Source organism: Oryza glaberrima, chromosome 8, assembly GCF_000147395.1.
Source record: "Oryza glaberrima chromosome 8, OglaRS2, whole genome shotgun sequence".
Classification (NCBI taxonomy): Eukaryota; Viridiplantae; Streptophyta; class Magnoliopsida; order Poales; family Poaceae; genus Oryza; species Oryza glaberrima.
Window position 1 is genome coordinate 22919226 of NC_068333.1, and position 14955 is coordinate 22934180.

Below are 14955 nucleotides of genomic sequence, written 5' to 3' on the forward strand. Positions count from 1 at the left end.
TCGGAAGAAGATTGTAAGCAGTAATGCTTATTAACAACAACAAAGGAAAATTATGTAAAACTTAGTGTATGTGATCTTAGCGATTTAAAAATTAATGCTGGAAAATGAACTACGATAAAAGAAACAAACAAATCTAAAATTAAGTTTTAAACTTCAAATATTGGTTGTGGCTCATAAGATGAAGAGCAAATGATAAAGCTGTTGGTCATCTCATATAACGAATGAAGTCAGGCAGCATATGATAGAAAGAATTTAGAGAAATGACATGATGAAAAGTCCCTTAGCAATATTTGCAATAAGAATTTGGTACTAATTCATTGAAATATTTCGTATCCCCAAATGTACAACTCAACACTAGCTCCCAAAGACTGTAGAAAACTCTCATACAAATACATGATCAGCGATTCCTCATGTATAAAATGTTGTTTTTTTTTACCCATTTAGATCTGTAACAGCTTACAGATGGTGATATCTGACAATCTCCATTCTGCAGCTTATACAGCAGCAATATATACACTGTAGTATAGACATATGGACGGGCTATACAAGAGGGTAACAAGGCCATAAAAACATACAGAGAATTAGCACATCTACAAGACTGCAACAGAGACAATAGTCTGAATAATGGAGTAAACTTATAAATGGAGGCTTCTGGGCACTCCAACACAGCCTTCCTCTTGTATCCATATTATTGAGTTTTCTTGTCGATAAATTTACTGTAAGCTCAAAGTTTCGAAGCCAAAATTATCATTGCCTACTACCATCCTTTGCACTGTCATGAGACTAACAGTCAAAAAAAAGTCGGTCCTGAGGTGACAGCAACTACAGTATGTATGTAAAGTGGGTTTTGATCAGTTTCTACATTCTAGTCGCCGGTTATCCTCCAGGGATGACCCCCATCAGAGCTGCTGCAAGCTTGGTTGGGTAGAAAGCTGTCTCCAAAGTCGCCGACTAATCTCATCTGCATTTCTTCCTGTGGAGAAAGAATCCTGATACATCGTACACATTTCACAAAGTCCCTGCACATGCAAAGCCATCGGTTCTTAGTTATCACCGTGATACAATTAGAAATAGCTATACTTTGATAGGTGAATAAGTATGATCAGTTGAAAAAAATGGAGCCTCGTTATATTTCTCAATCAGGTAAGTGGTGAGATCACTGCAGAAAATATGCTTGATTGGTTTTACGTAACACAGAGTTGCTTTTAGAGTCTCTCTACATGTTTTAACAGGTAAAGTAAATATTCAGCTGGAGTTAGAAAACATTCTATGGCATGTGAAACTAACAAGCAGGGATGTACAGATCTTTGCGTGTTAGTGAAACTAAGCTCACAAACAATAAATCCAGAATCTATATGAAGTTGCTCCAAGATCATGTTCACTCAAATCAGCTAACCCCATCCATGGCTTTATCTTCGGTAAAAAAAAAGATCCACGCCTCCAGAAAGATATTATTGTTAGTTTTGTATGTGCAGATGAAAAATAAGTTTATGGGATTTGACTTACTCCCATGGATCATCGCCAACTAGTAGAACATCCTTCTCGTGATCTTCATATACTAGCTTCCAGCCAACTCTATTTTGATCACCAAGCTGCCCCTCAATACCAAACATCCGAGCAACGTCATGTTTCAGCTCATCATATCCAGAATATCGATTGATGTCAATTGATCTTCCCACCGCACCACGCTTGTGTACCTGTAGATAATTATTTTGGTCAGCACAGGTGTCCACTGCAATAATCATCAACATGTGCAATTATTTCATGAATCTTAGTTAAGAGTCATCCTAAGATTGTAACTTAACTCGAAATTTTTTTCTAAAAAAGATGGTGTAAAGTAACAAGTTGAGGCTAAGCTAGATAACAAACCTTGGTGTAGGTTCTCATCCGTTGATGTGCAGGACCTGCTGCAGACCGGGAATTTCTATTTAAGAATGGGGTATCATTGATTGCAGAATCTATAGAATTGAATGCCATATCAGCAACTCCAAATGAATGTGAAATCATTGAAGATGATAACTCTTGTTGAGAATCCTTTGATGAAATGAAGTTAGAAATGCCATTTCCTGGCAACTGATCCATGTATTTATCGGTTCCAATGTCATTCGCAAGCAGGTCTGCATTAAGTGGTAAACCCAGTTGACCATCAATATTCACCCCAAATAGAAGGTTATTTCTTGGATCTGTAACCTCAAACTCGCTATCTGGAACTGTGTCTTTTAGCAAGTGATGCTGGTGGAAGGATGAAGGTGGAAAGTTTTGTTGCAATGATCCATCAGCCTGGGAAAGGCAAACCGAAGTAGCTGAAGAGGATGTGTCCAAGTAATCCATTTGAGGATTGTTATTTATGCAGTCTTGTCCAGTAGCTGGCCTTTGTTCTGTCGTCTTGGGAATCATAACTGTTTGCTTTACATTTTGATATGGCTTTGTGTCCTGTTCGATCGTAGGACCCAACACAACAGATGATTGAGATGTCTTTCCTGCTGTAGTTAAACTTTGGTTCTTGGAGCTACTTGGGATGGATTGCAGAAGAACAGGATTGCTGTTAGTGGATGGTGATGTTGAAGTAGACGGAACATCATCTGTCTTCAATAATTGGCGTCCACCAGCTACATGCAAAGAACTAGCACCCATGGAAGTAGCGATGTCTGATTTTGAATTAGGAATGACATTCCCAGTTAAGTCTTGAACTTGGTGAGACTGAACCTTTTGCTGTGTCGGGTATTGAATAGTGTTACTGTTATGTAAACTAATAGCTTGGTTTGTTACCTGTACACACTGCTGAGGAGCTGACTGTGAATTTATCACTTGCTGCTGCAAATCCAAAAGCATCTTCTGCTGCTCTGAGATCAGAGGCTGCTGTGGCTGTAAAGCCTTGAGTAGTTGTAGTTTCATTTGATGATCTGCCACCTGCGTATTCATACTTGCATCCATGGAAACATGAACAGGTTGTATCTTTATTTGCTGATGTTCCTGTACTGACTGCTGAACCTGCTGGACAGGTTGCAACTGTTGTGTTTGCTGCTGCTGATGATGTAACTGTTGCGGTATCTGCTGGTGCTGCACATGTGGCTGTTGCTGCTGGAGAAGCTGGATTTGTTGAAGACCTCCTTGTAAGACAGTGTGACTTTGGACCGAAGGTTGCGTTTGCTGGAGTTGGGCCTGGACAACAACTTGAGGTTGCTGCAGTTGCGCCTGGAGAATGACTTGTGGTTGCTGAAGCTGAGCCTGAACAACAAGCTGAGGTTGTGGAATGTTTATGTTTGGCTGGCTGCCTTGCACTGGTTGAGTAACCACATGCTGCCTTTGTTCAGAGTTGCAATCCTGAACCACCTTCTGCGGTATTATAACACTTCCTAATTGGTTTGGTGTAGGGATAACTTTCGCTAATTGTTCTGTCTGTTGGTTTTGTTGAGGTACCAACGCAGTGTTGAACTGGATGTTGTTTTGTTGCAAGAACTGCGTGTGAAAACTGATTTGCCTTGATAAATCAGCTGCAGCCAAATTTTGTACAGGTTTTCCACTTAATGAGTTTAGTAACTCTGGTTGCACAACCGTGCCAGGAAGCGAGGAGCTGTGCTGCATGTTCATCCACTGAGCTAGATTTAGACCAGGCACTACACTGTTCTGAATATTCAGATCTTTCTTGCAAATCTCCTCACCAACCCATGGCATGGCCCTCTTGAGAAGACCGTCCATTTCAGTCTCGTCATCTACAGATGTGATTAAATTATTATAAGATAATGAAATCATAATTTTCTGTTAGAACTGATATTCAGTCGAAAACTTTGGTTACACAATAATCATAGTCTGATATGAGTACTAATCATCCATAGAGTGACCTTTTATCAGATCAGTAACTGTTTACCTGTCATCCCAGGTAGCCTTGGACGTTTTGCGGTGAATAATGGTGAGGGGTAGATGAAGAATGGAGCAATGATAGGCTCTATCTCCCAGAGGGAAACCCTGGTGCGTCTCTCAGTTGGTGCCGCTTCATCCCATGCAACCTGCATATAGTTCTACTTATTCCAGCAAAAACAAAGGAGATATAGCTTTGTAAGGAATCAGACCAAACCTGAATATTGCGCCAATGAGATGTTTTCCACCTTACTGGATCCAAATCACTTATACCAGTTATTGTACCCATGTACCTGCAAGGAAGATGTCACAAATACGATTCAGAAAAGAATCTTATAAAACATCACACATTCACAAGTGCATGAACATGAACACAGTCAACACACAGAACTGAATGTGACTCAATGCAGAAAAATGATGCTCCCAAAATATCCTAAGTGTGCACAACACACACCAAGGATCTTTTTAGGTCCAGTCTGTAGCAGGGTCCCTGTGGGAGTCAAGGTAGCTCGATATCCACCCCTTAGAGGGGGGTTTAGGATAAAAATTTTTCAACTAAAAGGAATTTGAAGTAATGAGAACAAGTATATGTTACACAAATAAGATAAAGTTCAGAAACTATACCTTCTTGTTCCTGACTCTTCAGTTTCAAACATCATTCTGAACCGCATGCCAAGAGATAATTGGTTACCATACACTGCCTTCTGGTATTTGGCAAAAGGAATCACAAATTCGGAAGCACTGGCCCTGAATAAACAAAAAAAAGTTCAAACAAAACTAATAACATATCATCTCTTCATACGTTAAACCTAGCCAAAGATGTTTACCTTGGGTTATAATATATTGTAAATTGGCTGTTATTCGCTGCAGCATGGGCTGCTGCAGCAAGAATTCCAATATGCATACTATCACTAGATAAGACAGATGATGAGAGGTTCGTAGGTTGCCTATTTGCTCGTCTGATCCCCAAGAGGAGCTGCTGTTTTGCATCCCTATGGTCGGAATGAAGAAAGTTTAGTACTCCCTCAAGATTGATTTGTTACAGCAACATTTTCAAGCGACAGCGAGGCAGAAAAAACAGTTTATTGGCATAATCAGTGTACCTAATAAACAAGACTGAATCACCAGCAAGTAATCTCTTTCCACTGACAAATAGGCTCCAGCCCGTAGTCAGTAAATGCCTTTTAGGCTGACCTGGTGAAGAGAAAGAGAACTCATAAACTTTGAGACATTAAAGCATGAAGTAACACCAGAGTTTCCTGAACCTTTTAGTAACCAAAGGCCAAAGCTGACATACGGCAGTTGAATACGGGTTTCGTTTACAAGAGTAAGGCCTTTACTAAGTTGCATTAGCTTTTATCATGCATCAAAGGGAACAACGGAATATTAGTATTTTTCTACTGTACCCCGGTATATATGACGAAATGTCCAAACATTATCATGCAAATCCCGGGCCTGCAGTTCCTGGGCAGGAGGCTGCATGGAGAAGTCCTAAACATAATACAGTGCGCATAAGTTAGTAGAAGAAACCAAGAAAGAATCAACACTTTGTTTTCCATAAGGTCAAAGTATGCTCACAAGACGAGGAAAAATCCTCTCAGCGGCACGGCGTGGCACAGAGAAACCTCCATGAGTGCTTGTATCACTGGCGGTCAGTGTTTTGCAAAAGAATTCTGTTTGTGGCCTGGTTTGCTTCAGCGCAAGCTCTGATGCTAGCAATGTCTCCTTGTCACACTGGGTCACCTAATAATCCCAATTCCAAAATCATGTCGGTACTGCTACATCACATAATCCAGAAGATCTAACTGAATTTGGGAAATTGCAACCTACATTGCTAACTGGCTGGAGAGTCATTCGAGCATAAACCTCATCTGTGTCAGGATCAGCCTGTCATGTTTTGTCAAGAAATGTGTCAGTACAGAAGTTCAAATTATTGGCATAATAGAGCACTAATAAAGCGTGGAGCTCTTTTTCTGTTTACTGATGCTCAAAGTGGCAGAGATTACAAGCATGGTGACACTGTGGAGGATGCATATCAGCTTTGATGGAAGATTTGGATAGCTTGGAATTTGCGCATCTGCGTCCTTTCGCATAGATGCTGCAACCTGAAATCGGGTATCCAGGAATGAGAATTGTTCTCCATGAAACCCCAAAACCACTTGCACAAAACTTGCACATTTACAAACGGTGTGCTAGTAACTCTCAAAGCTTTTGTTAACTCTCATCATAGAACTTGTGTACAGAAACACACATGTTTTCTATATCAAACTCCATGGTAAAACAGAAGCAACCAAGTAACATGAGCACTTTTCGTTTGGGTTGATTCAAAATACAGTGCCGTATAACTGAATTTGCTAAGAACTGAAAGAAGATTAACAAAAGTTGTATGTTCGTAGTTGAAAGTTGCAAAAAGATTAAAGTTATCTGCAGATAAGATTAAACAACATGTAAAGGAGCATCAGAAAAGGAAGACAGATTGGGAGGATGCCCAACTCCATGCTCCTCCAGCATTGCATCAAATGGCACCAAACCTCCATGACACGACGACTTAATCTCACAAAGAACAAAAGCAAAGGGAAGTAAACAACACGAGCAATTAGACAGTGAATTAATTCCTCTCTGAAACCTCTTCCTTTATGACCAAAAAAATCGATTCCCAAATCTTCCTCTTATGAGAACAAGAACACCGAGAAAACCGGAATCTTTTTTTCCCTATTTCTCGAGAACAAAGGGAAAGAAACCATTTGGATATATGGCCAAGATCAAACGCTCAAGAACCAATTGACACCGGACACGGAACCAATCAACCAAACCACACAACCGCAAAGAGAGAGAGAAAAAAAAATTCTCCGCCGCACGCGGACATGACGCGACAACTAAGAGACGAAAGATGAAAACGAAAAATTCACGAAAACCACAACGAAAAAACAACAAGAACCAAAGAAAGGGAGAAATCTCCCTTCATCCGAAATGGGGGAAAAAAAGAAGAACAAAGCAAAGCAATCAGCAGCAGCAGCTTTGATCAAAGACGACTTCAACAACTTCACAAGTCGTCGTCGTCGGAAGCAGAGAGCTCGGCGGCGGCGGCGGCGGCGGCCGTACCTGCTCGCTGTGGCCCTGGGGGAAGTAGACGATGAGGCTCCCCTGCGGCGGCAGCGAGACGAGCGGCCCCGCGCACGCGTACCACAGCTCCTGGTTCACCTTGGTCGCCCCCCTGCCCTCCCCCTCCTCCCCACCACCACCTCCTCCGCCGGAGCTCGCCATCGCCGCCGCCGTGTCTCCCGAGCTCAGTCACCGCCGCCTCAGCCTACCGCCCGCCGGAATCCATCGCCGGATGGATCGCCGCCGGCGAGGAGGAGGCGAATTTGAGGAGAGAACAGAAGAGACTCGGTAGCAGCGAAGAGAAAAAAAAAAGTAGTAGTAATATAATAGTGCAGCCGAGCTAAGCTTACTGGCCACTGTACTGTTTAAGCATCAGAGTTAATTTAATCGCAGGCTATAATTAATTAATTACTCTCGCTAATTAATCAACCAGAACACATCTGGGGAATGGGGATTTGCAGCTGCAGGCTGCAGCACGTGTGGAGAGGGATTCTATACGCGAAATTCACACGCGCGAGCGTGCGGGTGCGTTCGTTGCGTGTGACTCCTATGAATTCTGACGAAATTCTGAATACACTGCTCCCTCCATCACATAGATTCCATTCTTTTCTCCAACAAAAGTTAGATAAAGATTAATATTTTCATGTCACGATTTTCAAACTGCTAAACGGTGTAATTCGTGCGAAAATTTTTATATAAAAGTTGCTCTAAAATATCATACTAATCTGTTTTTCAAATTTGTAATAATTAAAACTCAATCAATCATACGTTAATACCACCTCATTTTACGTAAAAAAAACTTAATCTTCATCTTCATCTTTATCTTTAGAAGAAAAGAACGCCACCTATACAAAACTAACTTCTAACTATACGTCCAGATTCGTACTCAGAATTTGATTTTTTAGGGACAAAGAGAGCATCTCTGAATAAACATATGGGAGCAGCCATTCGTTTTGCCTTTTCTTCGTAAAGATTACTAATTAATGATGGGATTTTAATTTATTTTGTATACTATCCACCTTTTGACAAGTTTGTTTCTTTTCTACTACCTCTTTTGATGTTTGATTTTGAGAAGAGAGGGAAAGGTAATTTGCAGTGTATAGCATTTGGGGCAATTTTATCTTTCTCTTTCTCTATTTCTTTTTGCCTACTTTAGTTTTGCTTCTTTTTGAACTCGGCTTTTCAGAAGTTTTGGATGCTTTTCAGAAGTTGCCAAGGGAGACTTCAGAATATTATTTGGAGTTTAACTAGGTGCATGCATGTTGGCATGTACTGTTGGTAATATAGTGCCAATTCCTTTTCTTTTTACCATAAAAAATGGATGATAATATGCTATAATATGATAATGTGGATAATATGGATGATAATGGAGTATTACTTACAATTTGGAGTTTTTTTTATGGAACTCTTCAAGTGACCCAACCATAGCTTCTTTTTTTTTCTTTTTTTTTAAACCACCTGTGTTAGGCAAAGCTAAAGGATGAAGAGAACGCTTAACTACTGCTACTAATAGGACTCCACCTTACGTGATACTAGTTTCATAGTGTTAGGCCCAGTTGATAGTTGACTGAATTAGATGTGTATATATAGATATTATTCCTTTGGGATAAGAAAAAAAAATCAGCAATACACTCTTTTCATGCGAGTGGGGTTTATAAAAGATCAAAATAAATCGGGACACTAGAGTTAATATTATTTTGAGGAAACTTAAAACTCCATTGCTAAATTGCTTTTGGCTCTGATTGTTAGAGTTATGGCTAATAAGCTGTGAAAAAAATGAGCAAAGTAACCTTATGAGTAAAATTTTTATATGTGTAGTTATCATTGTCTATTCCAAGGAGTCTCTACTTGGCCAACTTCCTTAGTTCGTAAGACAAGCCATCAAAACTGTGCGACTTGTGGGCCAACCCCTGTTTAGCTTAGACCAAGTCTATGGTCTCATGGGGAGGTCCATGTGTCCATCCTCTGTCTAGAAATATCCTTATGAAGGTTGAACGTTCGATTCTGGTTGGTTCAGTTGATGTGGGTCGAGATCGTGCCCCTAGAGCTGTTTAGAGACAAACACACTTTCCCTATGCTAGCGCGTAAGATATGATAGCTGGCTGCATGGTGGCCAGGTCGTGGCGTTTTTCTATGCTAGAGTCCATGACTCTGCATTGTCCGGGACTGCCAGGTATATCTTGCCCATTGAGGTCGAGTAGAGTAGGCATGTCATCCCTTTTCGGAGTCCACCATGTAATCGTACATGGGAAGGAGGATGAAGACCCTAGACTCTAGGTGTTGTATCATGAGCACCCCTTGGCGTCTCATGACAGGCCAAATAGTGTTCATGAGTGCCGAAGATGGGTGGGTGTGTGTCCAAATAGGCACTACATCGCCTTTGGGAGGAATGCATAGGCCACAGAGCCCATCCATCATATTAACTACATATTCTCTCAAGTTGCCTCTTAGCATTAATGATGAGGGATAATGTGTATTGAAGACTCAATATCTCTTGGGAGTAGCTTTTTAGGCTCACATGAGAAAATAAGGAGACTACAAGTTAGTCTAGTGTGGATTCCTAGGGGAGATCGGCCGCTACATTAAATATAGCGAGGAGTTCAAGGAATTAGTTCGGACTTATGATTATGTACAGTCTTTTTTGTTTGTCTTTCATCAAGGAGAAAAAGAGAGAGCAGGGTAGTTGTAGGGTATAAAAACCCATCCTAAACCCTGTAGAAAAGGTTAGACGTTAGGAATTGGTAAGAACACCAGTCTTCCTAAGCTAGTTGGAGAGCATCCAGAGCTTGTACGAGTTGCTTTGATAGTGACGAATAACATGAGTAGATTTGCTATCTTCGGAAGACCTGAACATGTGTACGTGCTTGTGTTCTTTCTTATTCCCCGAGCATATCTGGACACGCCGTCAGCATCTAGAACGGTACCCCTGGTTGATCCCGATTTATGATTTTTCACATTTGTCGGTGTTAATACTGGTTTAAAATTAACCAAGACTAAAAAATGGACCGATAAAACAAACACCAAAATTAACCTTAGGATTAAATTTTTAAAATTCAAAATTTGATTGTATGTAAATTGCAAGCTAAAGTACAAGGGAAATCCAACTGAACTACTATATTGTTCAAACTGAGTTTATTATAAACTACTCTATCCATCTTATATTTATTCATAGTATTCAACAAAATTAATTTTAGGGTATTGCCTTCTTCACCGACTATACCTGAACTGGCCCTCATTTAACTTTTTACCCAATTAATTTTACCTTAAACCCCAATCCCACTCGAATTGAATGACAAAGGGAGTAACTAATACTACATAATCGAAGGTCTCCCATAAAACGAGCCACAGAGATATTATATCAAAATCATTACCATGACTAAGCATATACTGAACATGATTGCATATATATACTCCATATATGGAATTAATTGAACATTAGTGTTATTCATGCGCGATTAGATAGCACTTAGGGCCATGCTAATTGGCTGCTAGCTAGCTAAATAGAGCTAGAGTTAGCTACTAATTACCTACTAGCTGTTTGCAGCAAGCTGATAGTGCAACCTTAGCTACTAGAGCTAGTGGCCTTGCATGTGTTGATCATCATCTTTACTCTGGAATATGCATATCCAGCTAACAATAATGCATATGCATTGCGTACATTTGATGCATGCCTAACACAACGATCGATCGACGCCGCTCCTACTCGATCGTTTCACCAATGAATAATTCATGATCAGTTTGGCTCTTTCTTCCAAGCCTTTTAATACTATAGCATGTAGTATGAGTAAGAGCTACTTTCTGCAAACCCAATCTCATGGACCATGCGTGTACTTTATGTTGCAGTGTTGCAGCTAATTACTATGTCTGTTTCTCTATTGATTTTTTAAATAAAGTTTAAACATTTGTCTTATCTAAAATTTTTGTGTAAATATACAAACATTTAAGTCATACTTAAAGAACATTTAACGATAAACAGAATAAATAATAATTACATAATTTTTTTTAATAAGATAAATTGTTAAATGTATCTAAGAAGTCAACAGCGTCATACATTACAAAAGGGATAGAGACTACTACTTCAAAATTGAAGTATAGCAACTACAAAAATCCAAGCTGCATTGCATTCCGCGCATTCATCCGCCGACCGATCGATCGATCAGCAGTGATGGGATGCAACATGGGACCTCTTGCTTGATGAACAATAATATGATCATCATACGCCGGTGCCACTACTTCTTATCGTATACACACTCGTCCATAAATTAATAATTTTCATCAGACTAGTATATACCGAGTTGTATGTATGTGTATGCTGCCTGATTAAAAAGGCTGTCGTTTCGGACACAGGTCAAACTTTCAAAGTTAAGCAACAAATTAATAATATATATTTATAAATATTTGGAATATTGCACACATTCTTAAAGTCCCAAGCCTCCGAGGTAGGTTCATATGCTATGGACTTGATCACTTGATTAGAGGAACTTCATCCCAAATATTACATACTCACCGTTGAATTCTTCTTTACAAAATTCTTATCTAGATTCCAAGACTCGGTAAGTACATAGTTAAAATAAAATATAGTACTTCCTCCGTTTCACAATGTAAGTCATTCTAACATTTCCTATATTTATATTGATGTTAATGAATTTAGACATATATAACTATTTAGATTCACTTTCGCTTCCACCCTCATTTCATGATGCGATTAACCACCGCATCTACTTGAGAGAGGATCAAATACACAAGCGTTTCGTTCCAACCAAATATTCCAGATAACGGGGGGATGAGGGAGTCGAATCATTTTTTGAGGTGATCTCGGTGAGAGCACTCCCATTAGATTTGAAGTGCCGACCATTGGCTAGACGAAGAGGAAGGACCAATTTGATCTTGACCAACAACTCGTGCCATGCCAATGCTTGTAAAAACTGCTACCGATCGAGCTTGATCTCATGCCTGGATTGATTGAAACCAGCTAATTAAACACGTGCAATATAATTCAGACTCTTTAACCGATCCAAATCTTGGCATTGTACATGTAATAGTACAAAATATGCATGGCAGATGCATGCTCTGGTTGGCCACATGATCGTCGCGAAACGTGTGATGGACGTACGGCGATCGGGTGAGATGGGATCCCCACATGCATATCATCACCGCTTCATCCGCCTCCTTCTTTGTCCTCATCTTAAGCTAAGCTAAACTGAGACCATAGAGCTTAATAATTGATCAACTATATATACATCTATCCAGTGATTAGTAGTTCTTGTTGTTGCCAGTTGCCTTCTCTTCAGATAGATAGCGAGATTTGATCGATAGATCGAGATAATGATTAACTTGTACGTGCAGGTGATCGATGCGTCCTACTACTAGTAGTTAATTTCTCCAAGCTCCTTTCAATTCAAAGAAATAGTTTCAGCCTCTGAATAATGGAAGCAAGCGGATCAACCTGATCAAGACGATTAATTGCATCATAATCAACAGAGAGTTATTTAAGAGCTAGCTATTTTTAGGCCTTATCCGTAGGCAGCCTTCACATATCACTAGATAACAATTTTTACAGACAACTAAAATACATTAATATTTGTGTAGAGATGGTAGAACCAATCGTCTCTTAAAATAACACATGAAAATTATACGTCTCCAGTTTTTTTTTTCACGTGAAAGTAACCAGATATATAGCTTGTTTATTTCTAGCTATTTAAGTTCATATTAAATCATTACTCTAATTTACTAATATATTGGCGTACAATTATTTTACACGTTCGGGAAAAGAATCTTACTCTAGTTTAGTTTACTTAGTAATTAAATAATTAGATAATTAATATGTCGAGACTTCCGGTAATTTTTATTCTAGTTTCTCCACTGAGCAGCGCCATATGAAAAACAATTTCCAACTACGATCGGCTTAATGCCATCTCCAGCGAAAACCATCTCCCCATGTGGGCCTTTATGCCAGCCGTTGCCACATATATTTCTTTCATCCCATAAAAAATCAAAATAGAATACAAAAGCACATCTAAATTCACTATATTAAGATATGTTATATCCAATCCTATGTTTCTTTTATAGAGGGAGTATATAAGACCACATGAGTTGCTTGTTTACACTGATAACTTGTAAGTTGTAATGTAAGTTCATGCAGTTTAGTTGCAAGATATATTTGATAGCGTAGTGAAAAGGGGTGTGTGGTTTTAACCTTAAGATCACGTGTTTAATATTTAACACACTCATAATTTTTTTTAGAAAAAAAAATATTTGGAGAGGCGATTCTCCCTCGTTTTTATGCAGCTCAGCTGCCAGCTCGATCGACTCGACCAGCTTATGCATTCAGAGATGGACGATGGCTGGCCGTCATGGGGTCCTCCTGCAGCTGGGCATGGTGGTTGCGTCGTTGCGAGCATTCGATCCGATGGGGACGACACATTGCGCCGCTAGGGCCCCCGGATCGATCACTGTTCATCGACGTCTCGTCGGCACCTACCAATCATCATCATCATCCATCAGACATTCATTTTCGCAGCAAATCTCTGAATAATTCAGCAGCAGCTCGATCCATCCATCAGATCGCAGGATGAAGCATGTCATCGATCCTGAATTTAGCCTGACGAGACTGCATTTCTGTTTCATCCATACTACTATATGCACCGGCGAAAACTATGCACCGTGTACAGTGTACAGCGTAGAATTCAGAGTTCAGAGTCTCTTATCCTCTCACTGGGTGTTAACTGAAGAATGTTCTCTTGCAGTGATAGTATTAGTTGTTGGCATGAACAGCTAGGAGTAATTAATAGAGATATGACGAGACTGCATTTCTGTTTCATCCATGCACCGTGTACAGCTTAGAATTCAGAATTTAGAGTTCAGAGTCTCTTTTCCCACAAATTTTGACAATTTGACCCTTAGCAAAAAACTATTTTTACAAATAAACCGTCGCCAAAACTTATTTCAAATCTGACCCTTTTGCTCAACGCCAAATCGTGTGGCGCTAAACTTAGACACCTCAGCGCCAAATAGCATGGCGCTGAATGTACGTTGGCACGCTGACTTAGTCTCCCATCCGCCATGGCACGGTATTCAGCGCCAGCTGACGTGGCGCTGAGGTGTCTAAGTTCAGCGCCACATGATTTGGCGTTGAGCAAAAGGGTCAGATTTGAAATAAGTTTTGGCAACGGTTCATTTGTAAAAATAGTTTTTGCAGAGGGTCAAATTGTCAAAATTTGTGCCTCCCACTGGATGTTAACCGAAGAATGTTCTCTTGCATATAGAGTGATATTAACTGTTGGAATGAAGAATTAGGAGTATAATTAATTAATAGAGATATGACTGAGATGTTATCCACTCTGACGACAAATCATCAGGAATCTGTCAAATAAAGCGGCCGGCTATCCTGATGAACCCTTGAAGATTTTCGTCGCTGGAATTGAATCTCCGGGCACTTTGATCAGCAAACCTGATGTGATGCCAAAACGAGCACCTTGTCGGCTCCGTGGTTTATGCGATTGGACATCACTCACGCTTGATAGATGAGATAATGCATATGCTTTCATTAGTTGTTGTACTGCAGTACAATTTCTACTCAGTCATGATATCATTATGAATGAAGCTTTGCATTGTCCAAGTTTTTTTTCTTTTTTATTTTTGCAGATAAATGCATTTGTTAAGACCAGTGCGACCGATCTGAGGACAAGAATTATTGCCCATTGACATTGCGAATGGTAGTGGGCAAACATAATTAAATGTTTGTTTTTTTTTTACAAAAATATCATACAATAATTTTAATTAGTTCATCCTTACAGCTCATGTTGCCTTTTTTTTTGTTTTTACTGTTTGGCAAAAGACTTGCACGTTAATATATTAGGGTTTTGTTGTTTATACTAAATATGTTCACGAGTATTTTAGGGCCTGTTCACTTTGACGCCATTTTTAACCTTACTAAATTTTAGTAAAGTTGCCAAAAAGTAGTTTGCTGCAAATTTTTGGTAACTACATAACAAA

The 14955-nt window shown here is 39.7% G+C and overlaps 1 protein-coding gene across 1 annotated transcript; it reads right to left on the minus strand.

Moving 5' to 3' along the window:
* Nucleotides 1-289: 289 nt before the first annotated feature.
* LOC127781826 (auxin response factor 21) lies at nucleotides 290-7269 on the minus strand. Its single transcript, XM_052308886.1, has 13 exons — nucleotides 6961-7269; nucleotides 5865-5963; nucleotides 5689-5745; nucleotides 5437-5601; nucleotides 5265-5349; nucleotides 4962-5052; nucleotides 4686-4850; nucleotides 4483-4605; nucleotides 4076-4151; nucleotides 3869-4007; nucleotides 1870-3713; nucleotides 1507-1697; nucleotides 290-1019 (listed from the first exon to the last, which is right to left on the minus strand). The coding sequence occupies exons 1-13, from the start codon at nucleotides 7120-7122 to the stop codon at nucleotides 866-868; spliced, it is 3351 nt and encodes a 1116-aa protein (XP_052164846.1). The 5' UTR covers nucleotides 7123-7269; the 3' UTR covers nucleotides 290-865.
* Between the last annotated feature and the right edge of the window lie 7686 nt (nucleotides 7270-14955).

Bases quoted from the DNA above. Each gene is read 5' to 3' on its own strand.
- LOC127781826 (XM_052308886.1), bottom strand. From the start codon at position 7,122: ATGGCGAGCTCCGGCGGAGGAGGTGGTGGTGGGGAGGAGGGGGAGGGC. The intron at 5,602-5,688 runs GTAGGTTGCAAT...TGGGATTATTAG, and splicing joins CTCTCCAGCCAGTTAGCAAT to GTGACCCAGTGTGACAAGGA. The intron at 5,350-5,436 runs GTGAGCATACTT...TATTATGTTTAG, and splicing joins AGAGGATTTTTCCTCGTCTT to GACTTCTCCATGCAGCCTCC.